Source organism: Macrotis lagotis, chromosome 1 (genome assembly GCF_037893015.1).
Source record: "Macrotis lagotis isolate mMagLag1 chromosome 1, bilby.v1.9.chrom.fasta, whole genome shotgun sequence".
Lineage (NCBI taxonomy): Eukaryota > Metazoa > Chordata > Mammalia > Peramelemorphia > Peramelidae > Macrotis > Macrotis lagotis.
The window spans coordinates 205,083,293-205,100,806 of record NC_133658.1 but is presented as its reverse complement, the minus strand read 5'-3'; the positions used below and the strand labels follow the sequence as shown (position 1 = coordinate 205,100,806).

The following is a 17,514-nucleotide window of genomic DNA, read 5'->3' as shown; positions in this document are numbered from 1 at the left end:
ACATTGTCCATAGCAGGTTTCTCATGGTAGGAAGAAATTTGTATAGCCAGTTGGGACTGCAGTGGTTTTTGCATACATTTTTCCTTGAACTAAATATAATATAAACATTATATAAAATATAATGATAATTATGCTAAATATAGTAAGCTCTAAGCGTAATTCTCAAAAGGATTTCCTTTAATCCTAAATTCAGAAACACCATCTTTTGATTTCCCATTTTTGAGTGTCCCCACACCTACAATGACATTTTTATACAAAGCTTATTACTGTCATTTTTTTGTTTTATTTAAATAGGCATTTAATTCATTAGGCATAATCCTTCAAGGAACTTTTAATCTCAAAAACACTGGTGCCTATTGACATATAGATGACACAAAGAAAACCAAATAAAGTGATGAAATAATTACATAAACTATATTAAGTGATTATATCACAGACATATGTTGAATAATGAAGAGTTAAAGGATAATAGGATTCCCATGCATGGAATCTACTCCCATGCATGGTATTTCTCCAAATAAAGCTTTCCTAGAGGTTATTAGCAAGAGTTACTGATTAATGGATAAAAGATGCTTTGACAGATAGATGTGGAGAAGCCAATTTGATCATTTTTATTCTTTAAAGAAGGTTTGGAGGCAGGAATAGGATAATCAGATAAAATAGTTCTTTAAGTAAAATTGTTCTTTAACTCATATATATATTGAAGAAAATCTCTCCCCTGCTGGAATTTTTAATCATAATTTTTAATGGAAATTTAATATTTTAAAAATTATTCATATTTTTCCTTTCCAGCAACATATTCCTGTATTTATTCCTCTCTTAAAAATGTAATGCTTTAGATATTGAAGATTGCATTAATTTTATAAACCAAAAACCAATACTTTCTGTGCTTTTTTTTTAAAAAAAAAGGCTATCAATATGATCTAGCAAAGATGTTAGGTTTTTCCCTCTATTCTATCTGTATGATGCTGTTGACTTTTTTTGAAATGTTCAAATTTTTACCTCTTGCTTCAAATCACTATCTTGTTAAAATTCTTAATGATTTCTGTCTCTTTGTATTAACCAATGAGAATTTTTAAAAAAAATTCATCAGAAAGGATATACTGTGGGATGAGAAAGGTCATGTGGTAGTTAGTATGTGATAACCATCCTGTTCCTGACTGGCTCACTTGGCTACATTACCAAGAGAAGCTGGAATGTTTAAAGACAGTTAAATGAGGCAGATTTCAGTTAGAGATTATAATTGTCTAAAGTAATCTTCAAAGTCATGTGAAGGATAAATTGGTTAAGTGCTTTGGGAATCACAAATGTGTAGGCAGAAGAGTTGTTTAGGTTAGCTTGGGGATAGTAGCAATTTGTTGTCTTTCATAAAAGTGTGATAGTGGGGAGGAATTAAGCCTGGGAAAACTTTTTTGTTTGTTTCAAAATGATTGTTTTTTATTTTGTTTATAAATATATTTTTTGCTTTATTCTTTGAGTCAATCAGTCCCTAGGAAAGATTCTGCCTCTTTAAAGTCTTCCATATCTTGGCTGCAATTTTTATTGTTTTTAGCTCTCTGTCCACATTAAAAATCTTTAAGCCTATATTTCATTTCCATTCATTAGATATTTATTAAGCACTTACCACAAGACATTGTACCAAGTCTAAAATGAAATAGTCTTTGCCTTCAATGAGCTTACCTTTTAATTTAAAAAAAATACAGAGGTAGGTGCATAGCTTCTTTTTTAGGAAGTGACTGTTATATAAGACTACCCAAGAAGGGGTAACCTTCCCTGAGAGTTGGTGAGGGCATCAAGAATGACTGTATCTTGGGATTTGTGTAGTTTAGAATCCCACATTTCTCAATATTTTTTGTGATTAGAGACATCTCCTCTGCTTGTGTATTTAAAAACATGTTTAGACCACTAGATTTCTATCTTTACAGTAACGAGCTGAGTATGAAAACAGATTCCCGTTTAAACTTGTTAGATGATGGAACTCTGATGATTCAGAACACTCAGGAAACAGACCAAGGAATTTATCAGTGTATGGCAAAAAATGTAGCAGGAGAAGTGAAAACTCAAGAAGTCACCCTCAGATACTTTGGTTCTCCAGGTAAGCTGATATCAGCTAAGAAATTTCCTTTTGCCTCACTCTTTTCAGCCTTCAGAATTATTTTAGTCCATTTTAGGTAGCTTACTTTGTTAGTGGCACAATGCTGAGTAGGCTAAGCTGTGAAATTCAAAACCAATGAGTTAGTTTGAACTGTTGTAATACATGGACCATTTCTACCTTAGGTAATCAGCTATGTGATTTTGGACCTTAGATACAAGAATGAATGTGGAGGACTAGCACTAATCATAGAATGATCTAAATTACTGAATGGGTCCTTAGACCTATAATTGTTTCTTGGGCAGGAGAGGAAGAGGGAGGAGCTAGATCAAGGTACATAACAAACCCTCTTGATGGTGAGTTAGTTTTGTCATCTTTCCCTTTAAAGAGTCTAATGGCAATGATAATAATATTTTGCCATTTCTGTTGTTGAGCCAGTTGAATATTATTAGACTACTGAAGAAAATTCTACATATAATCAACTTATTACCTGCCAATTATGCTTTTCTTAGCATAAAAGCACCATAAATTAATTAGTTATATTATGGGCAAGAGGATTTAAATATTCTTAAAAGCAGTTATTTGGGTCGTTTAGGAGAAACTGCTATGACTTGTTATGGATATAGGAAGTAGATTGGTAAGAGTTATACTGTTTTAACCATTTGGAAGATTAAAACATAAAGTTTCTTTAGCATAATTGTTAATAACATTGTAAAATTGTAACCATACAATCACAACACTAGCAATAACATCATAAATAAAACCTCACATTTATATTTTAATTTATTCTTTAATGAACTCTTAAGTGTGTGTATACATATATATATATGTATACACATACACATACACACACATAAATGTGTATATATATATATATATATATATATATATATATATATATATATATATATACACATATGTAATTTGATCTGTACTTTACAACAGTAGAAGAAAATGAGCCTAAGGCAAATTAAATGACTTGACCAGTACGACAAGGCTAGTGAGGTTCTGAGACAAGATTCAGACTCATGTCTAATCCATTTTGCTATTGCCACACCAAATGCCAAAGACTCGCTTATACCAAATAATCAAACTGTAATATGATTCCACATGATGGGATACTACAACAGTAAATAACATGATAAATAGGTGTGGAAAACGGCAAAGTAGAAAAAAATTCCATACAAGATACTATGAAAATCCGTTTGGGTTGTTATTCAGTTGTTTCAGCTGTATCCACCTCTTCTTGACCCAGTATGAGGTTTTCTTGGCAAAGATCCTGGAGTGCTTTTCCATTTCCTTCTCTAGTGATTAAAAAAAGGTTAAGTGACTTGCTTAAGGTCCCACAACTAGTGAGTGACTCATTTAAACTTCTAGGTATCTAAACTGAGAGAAAATTTGCAACTAATTGAATAGTTTAAAGTGGCTTGCTAAATTTGGATTCTTTCTGAAAGTCTGTTTGTTCTCTCTGCTACCCCAAGATAGAAATAATAGCAGGGTGTTTTAAAACCTTGAAAGATAAGTCCTGTAAAAGAGTATCAATATTTATAGCTCAGACCTTATAAACCATATCTGATCTTATTTATGGAGTTATTTTCCTCAAAGCTAAGATGATGCTTTTATTTGAAAGGGTCTTTTGTTTCAAAGATTTTTTTTTTTGTTTTGTATATGGTACTCTTAACCATTGCAAAGGTAGTTGGCACGAAAATATGTCCTTCTATTCAGATATTTAGACAAAGCAAAATATTATGTTGATGGAAATGGTTTCAAGGCTTTAATTTCTTTCTTTCTCTTTCTTTCTTATTCTTGGAATAGCCAGACCTAGTTTTGTCATCCAGCCACAGAACACAGAGGTGTTGGTTGGAGAAAGTGTCACTTTGGAATGTAGTGCCACTGGCCACCCACAACCTCGTATTTCATGGACTAAAGGTGACAGAACACCCTTGCCAACCGATCCACGTGTCAACATTACTCCTTCTGGTGGTCTTTACATAGAAAAAGTAATACAGGAAGATAGTGGGGAATATATATGTTTTGCAGCCAACAGTGTAGATAGCATCCATGCAACAGCTCACATCATTGTGCAAGGTAAGTGTCATCCAAATTGAACAAAGAAATGCTTGTTCACAAATAATGGGATTTTGTAGCTGGAATGTATATTAATAATTATATGATATAATCCATTCTCCATTCTCTTTAAATTTAGCTAAGAAAATTGAGGCCCATCAAGGTTAAGTGGCCTATAGGTCATAATGACAAGTCTAGGGTTAAATCAAACCTAGGACTTTAGATTTTCATTCCAGTTTTTCTTACATTAGTCTAATACTCTGACTCAGTCGTCTTGATTCATATCCGATCACTGGACCCAGATGGCTCTGGAGGAGAAAGTAAGGCTGATGACAAGCACAGGTCCCCCTCACTCAAATCCAATTCATGCACATATCATGACATCATCTCCTTGATATTGTGGTCTTCTTCAAAAATGAAGGATGGGGCGGCTAGGTGGCGTAGTGGATAAAGCACTGGCCCTGGAGTCAGGAGTACCTGGGTTCAAATCCGGTCTCAGACACTTAATAATTACCTAGCCGTGTGGCCTTGGGCAATCCTCTTAACCCCGTCTGCCTTGCAAAAAAATCTAAAAAAAAAAAATGAAGGACAAACATGATTATTATTCTGGCTCCTTTCTAAGATTATTTTTGTATCTTCATATATGTCAATATTTTTAAACATATAATGTTAAAATATTTAATTTTGCCTCTTTTAAAGTGTTTTACGGCAATAAATAGTGACTCCATGCCTTCCCTATCCCAAAGGTTATGAGTAAATAAATGTCTCTATTTAGTGATACCAGACATAACTTTCAAGCCTCAACTCAAATGTAATATGAATTGTCATCAAAATGGAATCACACAATTTGAGTGTTGGCTATCCTCAAAGGTCACCTAGTCCAACTCATATATGAAACCTCACTATAATGTACCTGACAAATCATTGTTGAAAGTAAGGAAAATAAATCAGCATTTTTCTAAGTATTCACTGAAATAAACACTTTAAAATCTCATTTGATCCTCATAACAGTGAGATATGTGAGGAATATAAGGTTTTTGGCTTCCCCTTGATGTTAGAGGAGACAGTTAGAAAATATACATTACGAAGACTGGGGTCTGTCTATGGCTTTTTTTTTTTTTTTAGGTTTTTGCAAACACAGGTTAAAAATGGGGTTAAGTGGCTTGCCCAAGGCCACACGACTAGGTAATTATTAAGTGTCTGAGGTCGGATTTGAACTCAGGTACTCCTGACTCCAGGGCCGCCTAGTCACCCTTATCTATGACTTTTGAATAGGAAAGACACTAGCCTATTTGCAGGTTAATAAGGCTAAAGGGGAGATAAAGGATTTGACCTACCAGTCACTGAACTCAGAGAGGTCTACCAATCTGATCAGACCTGAGATTAGACCAGGCCTACTCCCATTATTCCTGGATTGATCTAGGGTCTTTGACCTCTGCAAGTACACTTGCTTAGTGAGGTCCATATATATTACTATATACTCCCTCTGTGATGATTGAGGCTCAATTTTATCAATTAGATTGCTCCCCCTGATGATTCAGACCAATGGATAACTCAGAAGGGAGGAGAAACTTTCAAATTGTATGTAAGACTGGACATTGATACAATTTGGGACTTTTTCCCACTGGGAGAGATAAACCCTTTCTGCAGAAAAATTAATAAATGTTAATTCAATCACTCCAGGCTAAGTTTTTATAAGTATGAGCCACCTATAACAGGAAGATGGTATTACTTCTATTTTACAGTTGAGATTGTTTGCCCTCCTTCTTGAAGTAGACTGTGACATCAGGAAGGTGATGCCATCATTTGCAAATGGATTAGTTTTAAGTGAGGGAGGGCTATGCAAAGTCACCACTTACCTTCTGGAGCTATCTGAGTCCAACATATAGATCTGGATGACTAAAGATGGCCCCCAGATGCAATGGGAGAACCAAGGTCTTTCCCAAGTCTCAGCTTGACTCAGAAAACAGTCATTCAAAAATTAAGGCTAGGTAAGAAATAAAACAAACTTCATTTAAAAAAAACAACAACTCTATCTGAGAGAGAAAGACCCTCAGAGTTTCCAGCCAAAGCAGAAACTATTTACATTCACTCTGAGCTGTCAAGGTCCAAACTGAGGAAACTGAGGTGGCTAGTAATTGTCTGAGGCTACACTTTAACTTTTGACCACTTGACTCCAGACCAATTGGGGGAGACAGCAACCAGAATTATATGCAAGCAAGCCATATAGGAAAAGGAAGGAATAACTAATTGAGGGAAAGTATAGAATTATGAGAGACTGGGAAAGGCTTCTTGTTAAAGATTATTTGAGTCATTTGATTGTGAGCTGCTTGAGGGCAGAGATTGTCTTTTGCCTCCTTTCCAGGGTTTAACACAGTATCTTGAATTAAGTACTTAATAAATGTTTAGACCTGTTCTAACTGAAGCCTTTTAATACAATCAAAGTCTTCACTGCTTCTGAACTATGTATGGTTCAAATTAATATTCAGAATCGCTCCTTAGTGTTTTTGGCATATTCACATAAGTTGCAGTTAATGACCCTTGAAAAGGATTGCATGGTACTGGTAATTTGATAGTTTGGTCAATGTATGAATTTCAGAAATTTGTATCATAGCTCTAATGCTGGAAGTGACCTCAGAAGTCATCTAGTTCAACCCCTTCATTTTCCAGATGAGGTAACTTAGTCCCCGGAAGGTTAGGTAATTTGCTGATGGGTATACAGATAATAAGCATAAACCATAACAGACCCAAGGAGGCAAAGAATGGTCCTCTTTTACTTAATCAAAAAAAAAAAAATCAATGGGGGGGGAGGGGAAGAAACAACATTTGAAGTAGACTAAAGGAAATCAGGTTGTACTCTACAGGAAGGGTTTGTGGAAGGAAGTATTTTGATATATCATTATCTATGCTGTAATACTTCAAAATTATTATTTCACCTTTGACTTACTTTTTTCAATTTATTTTCTTCCTGCAGCCGTGCCTCACTTCACTGTTACCCCTCAAGACAGAGTTGTTATTGAGGGCCACACAGTTGATTTCCACTGTGAAGCACAGGGCTATCCTCAACCAGTTATTGCCTGGACTAAAGGAGGTGAGATTTCTAATATTATTATGCTTCTCTTTTTTCACTCCAAAAATACCGATAAGACTATGAAAAGTACAATTGTCTGTCATTGTAGTATAAACTGCCCCAATTTTTTTCTGTGAGTTTAGGACTTACTGGGTTATGTTGAAATGAGCTGGATCTTCTAAAAGTTGGCCCTCTGACCCTGAGACATGACTTATTCTCTGTGGACTTTAAAAATAATTTATTTAAGGCACTGGGGTTAAGTGGCTTGCCCAAGGTCACACAACTAGGCAATTATTAAGTGTGTGAGGCTGGATTTGAACTCAGGTACTCCTTACTCCATGGCCAGTGCTTTATCCACTATACCACCTAGCTGCCCCCTGTGGACTTTTAAAAGTCACAATTATGCAATGTTTCCATTGCTAGACTATGTACACTTTATCTCTTATTTACCTCAAATGCTGAGAAAACCTGGCTTCGATGAATGCATACTGGATTTTCCAAATCTGAATATATAGTGATCTCTCTCTACGTTGGGACCTGTGGGTGACATCATAAGACAAGCAAAAGACATTTTGGGAAAGTCATGGTGGAGAGGAAAATTGTATGTAAAAGAAAAAAGGTTTTAATCTATTAAAGTCTAAACTTTCTTACTGTATTTATCTGTTTTTAATATTGATACTGACATATTACAAATTTTTATATTTGTGCTGTGCTTATACATGTTTGTTTTCTCCATATTTTAATAGCTAATTATGTTAATTGATAATTTTATTAATTCTGTTCATTAAATGTTTGTAGCCTAGACAGCATCAGATATCAGATAGATGAATGTTAGGCCCAAGGTGCCTTCTTGTTTTTGAATTTCAGTTTCTTCCTGGATTACCTATATGTGATCTCTTCAGTACATGGGTTCATAACTCTTTTCTGGATTTGTTATATTTTGTTCTGCTAGTCTAGAGCTGTAGCTGAGTTCGATTATGCCTGTAATGAATCACAATTCAGACCGGGGAATGCAGGAAAAGCCATGTAGATTGCTAATTAAGCTCAACAGTTCAGCTGGCAGGCACAGCTGAAGTTTGTTTGGAAAGGGAGAGAGAGAGAGAGAGAGAGAGAGAGAGAGAGAGAGAGAGAGAGAGAGAGAGAGAGAAGGCAGGCAGCCATGAGGCTAGGGTTAACGGGTTAACCAGGCCACATGGTGAAGCCCATGGAGCTCCATATGGTTTAAGGAAGAGCCAGAGGAAGGCCCATCCTTCTGGATGCCCCCCCCCCCCCCCCCACCAAGAATCCAGAGTATTGAAGGGTAGGTGCTTTCTGTTAAATACCTTCAATGGCAATCCTACATGCTGGTCCTTCCTGTCTCAAGGTACTTGATGTCCAATTTTAACAAGTCATTTCCTTCCCGCCAGTGTCCAGGCCAAGGTCAAGTGGGTTAAGTGAAGAAGGAAATGGAGGATAAGGTACAAACAACAGGGTAAAGGGGAGACGGATACTATCAACAGTGTCCAAGGGAGGCAGAATCTCAAGAGGCAGAATCTCCAACGATTTAACAGATTTTGCTTTTCCCACATTCACAATTCTCTACATCATTTCCTTGCATCAGAGCCAGGGGACATATCAGACTTGATGGGTTCTTGACTTTATTTGATATCCCCACTGAAGGAAATTCCTTAGAGTTCACGCAAAAGCTAACATATCATTGTTAAAACAAAAACAAAAGTAGATCTGTGATTTCACTGGCCTTGGTATTTCCCAGTGAAGGATTCCCTCTATCAAAGCATATTAGCAATTTTCTCTTCAAATTCAAGTCTTAGGGACTAAGACACCTTAAAATTTCTAGAGCACTGAAAGATCAAGCAACTTGGTAAAGATTATAGAGCCAATATATTGAAGTATGCTGATAAATGTTTGACAGTTGGAGGCATGACATACTTTAAGTTTGATCTGTATAATTAACATTAATTCCATTACTTTCTTAAGTCTTGTCAATAAACAATAAGCCAAACTATGATTTTCAGTGTTTTCCATTTTCTAAGGTATAAATGTTCACAATGAAAATTTAGTATATCTCTCTAAAGCAGGTTTGAACTGACTCCTGCATCCCCTTTCCAGTATTGTCAGAGGCAAGAGTTAAGCTCAGGATTTCCTCTTTTCTCTTATACCATATTGCTTCTCTGTAGAGCCTTTTAGTTCTGGGTAACAACTTTCTGCTACTCTGTTTCAGGTAGTCAACTCTCAGTAGACAGAAGACATCTAGTTCTTTCATCAGGAACTTTGAGGATCTCAAGAGTTGCCCTTCATGACCAAGGACAGTATGAATGCCAAGCTGTTAATATCATAGGCTCTCAGAGGGTGACCGTGCATTTGACAGTGCAACCTAGAGGTAAAGTCCTTTGTTGGGTATGGGTGTGGAGGGAGAATTGTAAGCATTTATTTTAAAGCAAATATATTTATTTATCTTTATAGACTTTGATTTCACTGTTCCTTATTAGGAATTACATATTTCACTTTTTAAAATTTGGATTTGTAAAATTTGCAATTGAATCATTCCTTAACTCTTTGGCTTTAAGTTTGAAAAAAGTTTATAAACCTATGTGGAGACTTTTTTTTTAATTTTGCAAGGCAGTGGGGTTAAATGATTTGCCCGTGGTCACACTAGACACTTATTAAATATCTGAGGCAGAATTTGTTCTTAGATCCCCCTGACTCCAAGGTTGGTGCTCCATGTTTTCTCTTAGTTTTATTAAAGCAAGCATAGTAACACACTCAGAGAACTGACTTATTCTATTTTTTTTAGTTTGTTTTTTTTTTTTTGCAAGGCAATGGGTTTAAGTGACTTGCCCAAGACAACACGGTTAGGTAATTATTAAGTGTCTGAGGTCACATTTGAACCCAGGTACTCCTGACTCCAGGGCCATTGCTCTATCCACTGCACCACCTAGCCACCCAGAACTGACTTATTCTTAACTAATGACTGAGTAATAATGGTTTATTTATGAACTGGGGGAAAATTGACTTTCTTTGATAAATGAGGTGCTTATTTAATTTTTAAAAAATTTTATTTTTCAATTAACAAGCTTTTATTTACTTTCCTGTGATTACTTATTTAAATAGCCTCCAAAAGTTCACATATAAGATAACTCTCCTTTATTGTAGCATTTTAACAGAATCTGCTTCATTTTATTTCTTGTTCCCTAATCCTTTGATTTTATTTTTTCCTGTTTTTGGCTCTTGTTTTTCAGTTTATATTTAAGATTAATCAGCTTATATTTAAGATTCTCTGATTTCAAGATAGTGTAGGTACCATTGCCCCAATAGATTGCATTTCCAGGATGGACTGGCAGATGGCTTGTTGAGTTGCTGTGACCAAAACCATTCATGACTAGGTGGATCATTCATTTGAATACCTAACTTTGCATCCACTTGCTTTTTTCCTAATGCCCTATCCAAATCTTTATTTAATAACTTTTACCTCTATCATGTACCTACAAGAGTAGGAATGCACTACTTCAGGCAGAGGGGAGAGTTCTAAGCAGCCATGGTACAGTAGGATGGAGAGGTGGCACAGAGCCTGAGGAAGATGCTAAGTGAGAGAACAGAGAGTAGCACCTGAGTGGGTTGTTGAATTGTCCACTGGAGACATTGAAATTCCCTACAATCTGTCTCCAATCTTTTCAGCCTTATTTTACGTTATTACCCTTAATAGGAGTATGTTCTAGCTGAATTGGATTACGAATGGTTTCCTGAACTTGCATTCCATTTTCCTACATTTACCTGCTTTTCCCTCTTGTCTGCAATTCATTCCTTTATGTCAGCTTGGCTGAATCCATTCCTTTTAAGACTCAGTTCAACTCTACTTCTTCTGTGATGCCATCAGTTATTAATTATCTCTATTATTCTTACTGCATATCCTCTGAATCTCCATTATTCCCATATCACAAGTGCCCTATCCTTCATATTTCCCTTATAGTTATATTGTATCTTCTATATATTCATGGCATCAGGTTTTCAGTTTCTGTTTGTAATTTCTTGTGGTTTGTTACAGGTTTTGTCATCTCTGCTCATTGAATAGTCACATATCACTTTTGTTCTAGTTACTCCCGTGTTTGCCAGCACCCCAAGGGATATGACAGTGGAGGTTGGTACCAATGTGCAGATTCCTTGCAGTTCTCAAGGAGAGCCTCAACCAGTAATAACATGGAATAAGGTAAGAATCAGGTAATCTCTATTTCTGGATTTCTTAAGAACACAGAAATATGGTTCAGACTTTACTGCTGTCTGATGAAGTTTTTTAAGTGTGGAAGACTTAAAATGTCCCATTGCTTAGCAGCAAGCAGCAGAGAAATTCAAAAAGGGCAGATTTGGGGCTATGCCCTTACTAGATGATGTTCTAAAAATTCATATCTTAAAATGTTTTTTAATGAACTGTACAAAAAATGAGTAGCAATCTTATAGCCACTATCTAAATGAAAATAGGCAAGTGAGTTAAAAGGGACTGCTCCTGCAGTTTTATATCATCATTGGACTCTTGTCTACAAACTTCCTTACTACTTGTGATGCCAAGGAGATTTCATGACAGATAAGACTTCATATATAAACATCCACATATGTATGATAATATAGACCTATATAGTATATATTGCATATGCCTAGTATATGTATATTCATATTTATAAGTACTGTGCATGTTTTTATGCATGTATGCAAATGTGTACATATTATGTGTATCTCTGCATATTTAAACCCTGTGTACCTATATATATATATATACCTATATGTATATTTATATGAACACATACATATAACACTTCAAATAGGCTACTAGTGAGCAAGTTAATTATTTACTTTGCTTTTGTATCTGCATCTCACATTTATCTGTTAATCATGATTCTGTATTTTCTGTTTATTCAATCCAGGAACAAAATGACATGTCTATTTGTTTCTTTCTTGTTCTACTTAGCATATGATTTTGTTTTGGACATGGAATCTTAATAAATACTTTTCTCCAATTATATTGAATTTGAAAAGAGGAAAAAGTAATAAATAGAATAATAGGATTTAGATCTTATAGGGACTCAGATTCTGTTCTTCCATTAATCAATTCCCACCCCACTCTAATTCAATTCAACAAACATTTATTAAACACCCACTATGTACAAGACACTGGAATCAGCACTTAGGTTACAAAGACATATTAAAAAGTCATCTTTCAAGAAACTTAACAATTACTTATCTAAGTTAAACAATAACTGTCAACAAAACAATAAATATTCAAAATATTGTAAGAAACCTCTTAATTCCTATCATATTCACCAAAAAGAGGAACAAATAATATACATTTGTTCTTTCCGCTTCCAGATTGGTTTAAAAAAAAATTTGCCCATCTTTGCCAAGTTTCCTCAATCCCCCCCTTTTTAGTAGATAGGGAAACAAAATCCAAGAGAAATAAAATGACTTGTCTAAGGTAGAGTCAGAGCTAGAACTATGTGTCCAGATTCCCATGGAGGATCAATATTGTAAAAGTGATTATTTGGTTTGGAAAGGTATCTTCTAAACCTATAATAGTTAAAAAATTGGGAGTTCCCTATTCCTGAGTTGTATTTGGTCTGGAGCAAGTGGATCCGGTGGAAACCTTTATGAGTTGCTTTAGGGTAGAGGTTTCTTAATAGGTTTTGTTTTTATTTCTGATGATCCCATTGATATTCTTATTAATATTATAGACATCTGGGGGCAATTTTTAAAATTCATAATTGAAAGAAATGATAAATTTCAGTTGGCGTTTAGAGAAAGTAGAAATGTATTTTTTCTGATCCACATTTAAAGAACCTCAGAAACCTACTGAGGGACCCAAAGACGCCTGCTTCTAACCTCCTAATAGAAATTGGGATAAGGAAGAAACAAGTGTCAATTGTGGTCAGGCACTCTGCTGTGTTTTACAAATAGTATTTCATTTGATTCTCTCAACAACTTATTATTATCCCTATTTTACAGTTGTGGACACTGAAGCAAACAAGGGTTAAGTAACCTGCTCTGTCACACAGCTAATAATTTTGTGAGGTGAAATTTGAGCTCAGGTCTTCCTGATTCCTCTAAATTAACTTTTAGTCTGGAGTTTTCCTTCTTTTATAGTGGAAGAGAGAAAAATTCATTCTCTTCTTTTTTCTTTTCATTTGCCTGTCCTCACAGAGAATAAGACAAACCCTTAGCTGGGAAGACTTCATGTTAGTTGGGGTTGGGGGTAGGGTGGGGGTTAGGTAGGGGCAGAAGGGTTGTTTTTTTTTAGTTCTTGCATTATATTTCAAATAAGGGTTGACCTACAACATGGATAGAGAAAAAGTTTCATGTTTTAAAGTCTGCTTTAAAAGACCCTGCCTATTTTAGAGGATTTCTTTCATATTCTCAGTTTGAAAATTGTTAAGATTGTAATAGGTAAAAATGTTCTTAAGGTAAATATGATCTACTTTTTAAGGGATTTTTTTTCACTTTGAATGTTTTGGTGAATAATTGTAGTTTTCATCTCTTTGAGGTCATTTAATTGATACATATATGTTTGAGAAATACATTAAAGTCCTTCTGGGGCTCTATTTTTTTTTTTTGCTGGGTCAAGGGCACCTCAAGAGATTACAGTTTGGAGAATCATGAAAGAGAAAACTAAAGTATTCAAATGTCTGAGTCTTCATTTTCCAACAATTAATTGTTCCATTTTGTTCTAGGATGGGGTGCAGGTAACTGAAAGTGGCAAATTTCATATTAATTCAGAGGGATTTCTCACTATAAATGATGTGGGACCAGCTGATGAAGGTCGCTATGAATGTGTTGCCCGGAACACAATTGGATATTCCTCAGTTAGTATGGTCCTAAGTGTTAATGGTAAGACTTAATCATGCCAGTAGGAATTATTTCTTATTATTTGTGCAAAGGATTTTACCCAGCTAGCATCATGACCCTACAATGTAAAAACCAGATTGTTCATTTGAAAATATTTGAATTATAGAAATTTAGAGAAGAAGGAAATGTTATGTTAGGTAAACAATATCCCTTATTTTTATAAATGTGAAAACTAAGGCATGAGAGAATTATTAAGGATTAATTCAAAGGAAACAGAACTAAGCCAGTAGAAAAATTTACAAATTGGTACTCTTCTCACTATACCAGACCATCTTTAATTCAACTTTATCAATTCTCTTCACAAGTCTTACCTTTATAAGTGATGGAATGATTTGATATGGATTTAATTTCTTCTTTATTTCTTTAATATTCACTTTAGATACTTCTGACACAAACAGTTGAATCAAGGTTAAGTCACTCAGCCTTTTAAGTTTTCCAGTCAGCTTTCTACAATTATGTATTACAGAAGTGTTCTTGATTTGCAGTAATGGAAGGAATATTCATCTCCCTTATTTCCCACCAATTAATTCATTAGTCCATACCCATCTTCCCCCCACCTCATTAAAATGACTCTCAAAATAATAATATTGATTCTTTCATTGAACTGCATAGGGGAAATGTCTCAGGAATGAGGGATCTATTTGGAAAATGTCCTTGATTCATATCTTTTTACACACACACACACACACACACACACACACACACACACACACACACACTACCCTTCCCCAGTAGAAAATGCTTCCATTGAAAAATGAAGCAAATTTTGATTAGTAATTTCCAACATAACTTAAAGATGCATGTTTATGACACCTTGATCAGCTTGGACTTCACAACAAGATTTTAATCAGCTACTGTGTGTATGTACCATAGCTGCATTAGGAGATGCAGCTCTCTTTAAGTGTATCATTTCTTCTTATCTTAAAGAGATTAGTGTCTGATTGAGGACCATGGAGTTCTATTTACATATAAAAGAGAAGTAAGCTGTAGATTCTTTAGGGTTAAGGTTTATTGTAAAGATTATAAATATTATAGAAATAATGTGAAAGGACATATCAAAGAGGGATAAAATATACTTAAGTGAGCTTTGTAGAAGAAAGAAGACTTGAACTAGGAAATTTTAGAATTTATAGTATATGTACATATTAAGAGAGATGGGGAGGAAATTGCATGAACTCATGGGAAGAAAATCACTTGGTATGTTCCAGGAACAAACAGGAAAGCCACTCTTTTCTCATCCTACTTAAATCAAGAGGATTAACTACTATTCCTTAAAAAAGAATAATCAGAGTTTTCTTCCTTTTTCTTTATGAATCTTCTTTCTGTTTCCATACAATAGTGGCAAGAAAATACTGAAAAAGACTGGTAGACTTGTTGGAAATAGAAATGAACTCGGATGCATGGACTTGTAGAATCATCTCTCTGATATGGTGCTGTGGGTGTAGAAATAACAATCATATTTGACCTATTTATATATACTTTAAGACTTTGCATTTTTAAAAATAGTTAAAAATTATTTTTTGTTTTTTGCAACCCTGACATTTTTTCCCTCCCCTCTCTCAATTCGTTAAACTATTAATCCATTTTAAGAAGAAAAAAATAATCAGTACTTCAATGTCTGTGAAATACTTTGCACATAATATTTCCCTCATTTGATAATCATTTTAACCCAACATTTTAAGCCAGCATTGTTTATCATTCCAATTTTGCAGATGAGAAACCTAAGCTCATAGAGGTTAATTGAATTGCTTATAGTCACACAGCTAAGTATGAGAGTCAGGATTTGAATTTGATCTTTTTTAGTTCCTTGTCCAATGGGCCATTCCATTATTATATGAATCTATAATAATAATAATGATAATAATAATAATAATAATAAATATGAAATTGCATATAGCTTAAATAATATTAATAGCTAATATTTGTATAGCATTTATATGTCCTATGCTTAGTGCTTTATAATTATCTCACTTGATCCTTACAATCACCCTAGAAGATAGGTACTATTCTTATCATAATTTTACAAATGAAGAAACTGAGACGAACAGAGGTTAAGTGACTTGTATATGGTCACACAGCTAGTATAAATCTGAGGTCAGATATCTTCCTGAATCCAGGCCTAGTGCTTCATCCATTGTACCACTATTTATGTGTAGGTATAAACATGTATAACTATGTATTTAATCATGTATATTTTATGCATGTAAATATACATAAATTATATATAATTTTTGGACCCAGGGCAGGGGGAAAACTTTTGGCAGAGGCCTAAAATCTAAAAGAATGTCTATCTTTAACCAGCATGTGACCACTCATATTTCTAGATCAGGTGCTGAGATTAGCAATTCTAAGAACAGATTCAAAATATCTCACTAATTCTACTACCATTATGTGTTTGTTATTTTTGGATCACTGGGGAAGAAATCTATACTCCTGTTAGATGTGCTAAAATTTAAAGATAAAAGCAAAATCCATCTGAGGTCAAACTGTGTTAGACATTGTTCTGGACCATTCACTATGATCTATCATTAATTTTTCCCATTAATTTGTCATAAAGCAGTCAAACACCTCACTGTTTAGATAGATTAATTTTCCTCCTTCTCCTTACCTATAGAATCTTGACTGGAAAAATGAAATGCCTTAATTTCCTCACAATTCAAGTTTCCTTACAAATACTTTTGAATAGTTTGTGATGAGTAACAAACTTTAGTTTAAAAAAAAGAGTCTGTGACAAAAAAGGGGGGGCTTTTTGTAAATTTCAGTGATGTAGTGTCTAGACATAATTTTATGAGTAACATGTATAGGTATTTTTTTCTTTTTTGGTAATGGACAACTTCTTGGTACTTTTGTAGTTCCCGATGTTAGTCGAAATGGAGATCCTTTTGTGGCCACTTCAATAGTAGAGGCAATAGCAACAGTCGACAGAGCCATCAATTCAACACGGACACATCTGTTTGACAGGTATGATAGAGATTTAAAAAAAATAACTGAATCTTCAGCTTCCTGTAAATGAGAGGGATAATTTAAAAAAAAATCTATATTTGTCCATTTAGAAATTTTACTGGTCTTCTGTTTGTTGCTGAAGGACTCAACTTCTTTTTAGTTTTTATTTAGCAAATAGCTTTGACATATGGTTAATTTCTATGGCTTACCACCCTAACTAAAAAAAGTTGACCTTCTAAATAGGAGCATAGCTATGAAACACAAATAAAACATTTACCTTATATGAACTGCTTTGTTACTTTACAGATTTGATTGAAGCAAAATATTTCAAAAACTATTGTTATATTAATCACATACTGAATTCTAAACTGTTGCATTTTAATCAAGGATGTATCTTTCTTTTGTATTAATTGCAGATTTTTTTCTTTTTTTAAAAAAATTTGCTTTCTGCTTTTGG

The 17,514-nt window shown here is 34.5% G+C and overlaps 1 protein-coding gene across 1 annotated transcript in view; it reads left to right on the top strand.

Annotated features, from left to right (window-relative positions):
• The window catches only part of PXDN (peroxidasin), a 148,203-nt gene that overhangs the window by 105,086 nt on the left and 25,603 nt on the right, over positions 1–17,514 (top strand). The window contains exons 9-15 of the mRNA XM_074209572.1: positions 1,926–2,095; positions 3,908–4,180; positions 7,134–7,250; positions 9,451–9,609; positions 11,321–11,433; positions 13,940–14,096; positions 16,967–17,075. Coding sequence (XP_074065673.1) covers positions 1,926–2,095; positions 3,908–4,180; positions 7,134–7,250; positions 9,451–9,609; positions 11,321–11,433; positions 13,940–14,096; positions 16,967–17,075 — 1,098 coding nt within the window. The remainder of the gene's footprint in view (positions 1–1,925; positions 2,096–3,907; positions 4,181–7,133; positions 7,251–9,450; positions 9,610–11,320; positions 11,434–13,939; positions 14,097–16,966; positions 17,076–17,514) is intronic.